Consider the following 3,188-nt stretch of genomic DNA (forward strand, 5'->3'; position numbering starts at 1 on the left):
TATATACGATAGCTGTACCTATAACAGTATAACATTATAACCTGACTTACTCCAGGAAAAAAATGAACATATATAAAATACAGCACTATATCGGTGTGTGTGTATATTTATTTGAATATATTATTATCTATGATGTATTATATAGGTTGTAGGCAGCAAATACTATAGATAACCCATAGTATTTGATTATAGCATAGTATAGTATGATCATTATGATCTATATAATGTAAGATTAATACCAATTATCATAGATCATAATATTACTTAATAGGTATATAAATATTATTTATATATCAATTACAACTATAGTATTGGTTATAGATAGTATTATCTAAGTATTTAATATACATAATATATCTAATTCCTAAATAAACTATAAAGTATAATAAACCATAATTATAGTATAATACATTACATACTACATAATTAATAATTATTATTATAATAACCAATAAGTGGATATGCCCTATAAGTTATAATTATTAATTTGTACATAAACAAGTAACGACTCAGAAGCCAGTTAGTTAATCCCATTGTCACTGCGTGTTAGTCAGTTCAACTATACGGCAAAACCTTACACCTTTGCCTTTATTGCAGTTATTCAACAATCAAAAATTAGCTTAGTAACTTCTGCTTAAACATACCCATCCATCTATTGGACTTGTTCAAACGTTTATACTCGTGAGGGGCAAAGTTTCTTCCAGGTATTTTATTATTACGATAATAGACAAGAGTTGAAGAGCGGTAATGTATATAATACATGTACCTATAAATATGAATATTTTGTAATTAATACTATATATTTTCACAATAAATCATCTATAACAGCATTACCAATGTGTTGAAACAATAATATTTTTTTTTTTAATAAATAGTGAAATGTATTTCTTAGTGTATACTACGTTGAATTTAGGTCATCAGTCATCACCATGCTTACTACAATGTCAAGACCCAAAGTGTTAGTTGCAATGAAACTCGTTCCAGAGATCGCAATTGATTTACTTCGTAAAAGGTTGGTTACCTACCTATTCTGCCCAAAGTGTACGCTTAACAATTTGTTCTTATGTATTTATATACTTCAGATTTGATGTCGAAGTATGTGATTCCATACCAATCACTCGGACAGAAATGATGAAAAAAGTACCGGGGAAATTCGCAATATTCTGTAGTGCGTTAAGCAAAATTGACGAAGAATTAATTAAAACGGCGGGTTAATAAACTCATTACAACCAGATAAAATAATAATAATATTGTAAGTAACTGATGTAATAAGTAGTTAATCATTTTTCATTTTTCATTGCATAGGCTCCAGTTTAAAGGTTGTTGGAACCATATCTGTGGGATATGATCACGTCGACTTGACTGCAATGAAAAAATATGGCGTACGTTTGGGTTACACGCCACATGTCTTAAGTGAAACAGTAGCAGAAACAACAGTTGGATTGTTGATAGCGACAACGAGACGGTTTTTCGAAGCAAATCATGCATTGAAAACGTACTTACATTAAATTACATTAAATACAGTTGGGTGTAAGTATTAAATAATTTATTTTAGAGGTGGATGGAAAGATGTGACTACGGTTGTTTGGATGAATTGGATGTGTGGTAGAGGTATTAGAAACTCTGTTGTTGGTATTGTTGGATGTGGCAACATTGGGACATCAATCGCAAGGAAGCTGAAGACATTTGACATTTCTCAATTGCTGTACACCAGTAGAACTGAAAAACCTGCTGGTAAAATGTTATATTTCAGTTATAAGTGCATACTGCATACTATATAACAACTTTTAATTCGTGATCAATCAGTCAAAGCTCTCGGTGGAAAATTGGTTACAATCGATGAGCTTGTCGAACAAAGTGATTTCATAATCCTTTCCATTGCACTGAATGAGGACACAAAGTTTATCATTAACAGAGAACGCATTGCCAAAATGAAGTCACACGCCGTATTGGTGAACATTGGTCGTGGAGGTAACAAGGCACATTTTAAACATGCATGTCATGACTTTAGGTCAGTCTTATGTTAATATTTGAATTTTCAGGACTTATTGACCAAGATGCACTCATCGAAGCATTACAAGAAAATAGAATTGGAGGTGCTGGTCTAGACGTCATGACACCAGAACCATTACCACTTGATAGCCCTTTGATGAAGATGGACAATGTTGGTAGGTACAACAAAATATAACTAAATACTATTTAATTACATAAATGTTTATTAACAATATTAAATTAATGTTATATTATTATTGGACTTGTAGTGTTATTGCCACACATTGGGAGTGCTTCCATTGAAACAAGAGCAGAAATGGCTATTCTCACTGCCAAAAATATAATTGCTGTTTTAGATAATACCGCAATGCCAAACGAAGTTAAGTATTAGCTTAGGTAATTATATACGCTTGACAAAATTGTATTAAAAACAATCTAGTTTGTGAATGTTACAAAGTATAAAAAGATAATATTTGTTAATACATTTATTGATTTATAATTGTTAAATATAATATTTTTTTTAATATTTCAAATGTCTTTCATTGTAAGAATCATTATTTTCGTTATTTTATCAGGTAACCATTAGTATCTTGTCTGGTCTTGCTATTTGTATTGTATGTGTCTCGTTAACATATGTATATATATTAAATATTACAATAATTTATTTCATACTGATCGGCTAAGACTTAATTTATTTAGTATAGTGTATATACACTATATAGTACTATACAGTAGGTAATGAGTAAAGTAGATATAACTCTTGCAGGTGGCTTGGTTTAATATTCATATTATCTATAATAAATTAAAAAATGTTTTGTTTAATTTCAGAAAATGTCAACATTTTGTTTTGAATACTTACATTTAGTTGTATACAATAAAACAAATGTAAATTATCATTATAAATATTTATAATAAAGAAGATAAAAATATATTCATTACTTAGATTTACGATGTAGTTAAAATTAAATATACATTTAATCTCTATCGTGCTTTGATAATACACTATTATAGCAAATCTCAGTAGTGTACTTCAGTTATCCGACAAATTGGTGTCGGTGTCTTACCTCGTTTTATGAACTAATTCGACAGAGATCCACCTGTTTCGGGTTGGATATAGAACTATCAGTATATTTTCGAACGTGGTTCTAAACTTTCCTGATATCTATTATCATTTATCACTAAAAAAAATTTCTGAC

General features: G+C 29.6%; 1 protein-coding gene across 2 annotated transcripts; it reads left to right on the forward strand.

Annotated features, from left to right (window-relative positions):
• Positions 1-514: 514 nt before the first annotated feature.
• On the forward strand, positions 515-2,665 carry LOC100167268 (glyoxylate reductase/hydroxypyruvate reductase). Of its 2 annotated transcripts, none has more exons than XM_016801891.2 (8): positions 515-704; positions 893-1,012; positions 1,083-1,210; positions 1,306-1,495; positions 1,556-1,734; positions 1,807-1,971; positions 2,043-2,168; positions 2,262-2,665. In XM_016801891.2, exons 2-8 carry the CDS (start codon positions 930-932, stop codon positions 2,381-2,383), a joined length of 993 nt encoding a protein of 330 aa, XP_016657380.1. In that variant the 5' UTR covers positions 515-704; positions 893-929; the 3' UTR covers positions 2,384-2,665. The 2 variants fall into 2 exon arrangements, with proteins under 2 accessions (XP_016657380.1, XP_001952060.1); XM_001952025.5 differs by having other exon boundaries at positions 914-1,012.
• Positions 2,666-3,188: the final 523 nt, after the last annotated feature.

Source organism: Acyrthosiphon pisum, chromosome A1 (genome assembly GCF_005508785.2).
Source record: "Acyrthosiphon pisum isolate AL4f chromosome A1, pea_aphid_22Mar2018_4r6ur, whole genome shotgun sequence".
NCBI lineage: Eukaryota > Metazoa > Arthropoda > Insecta > Hemiptera > Aphididae > Acyrthosiphon > Acyrthosiphon pisum.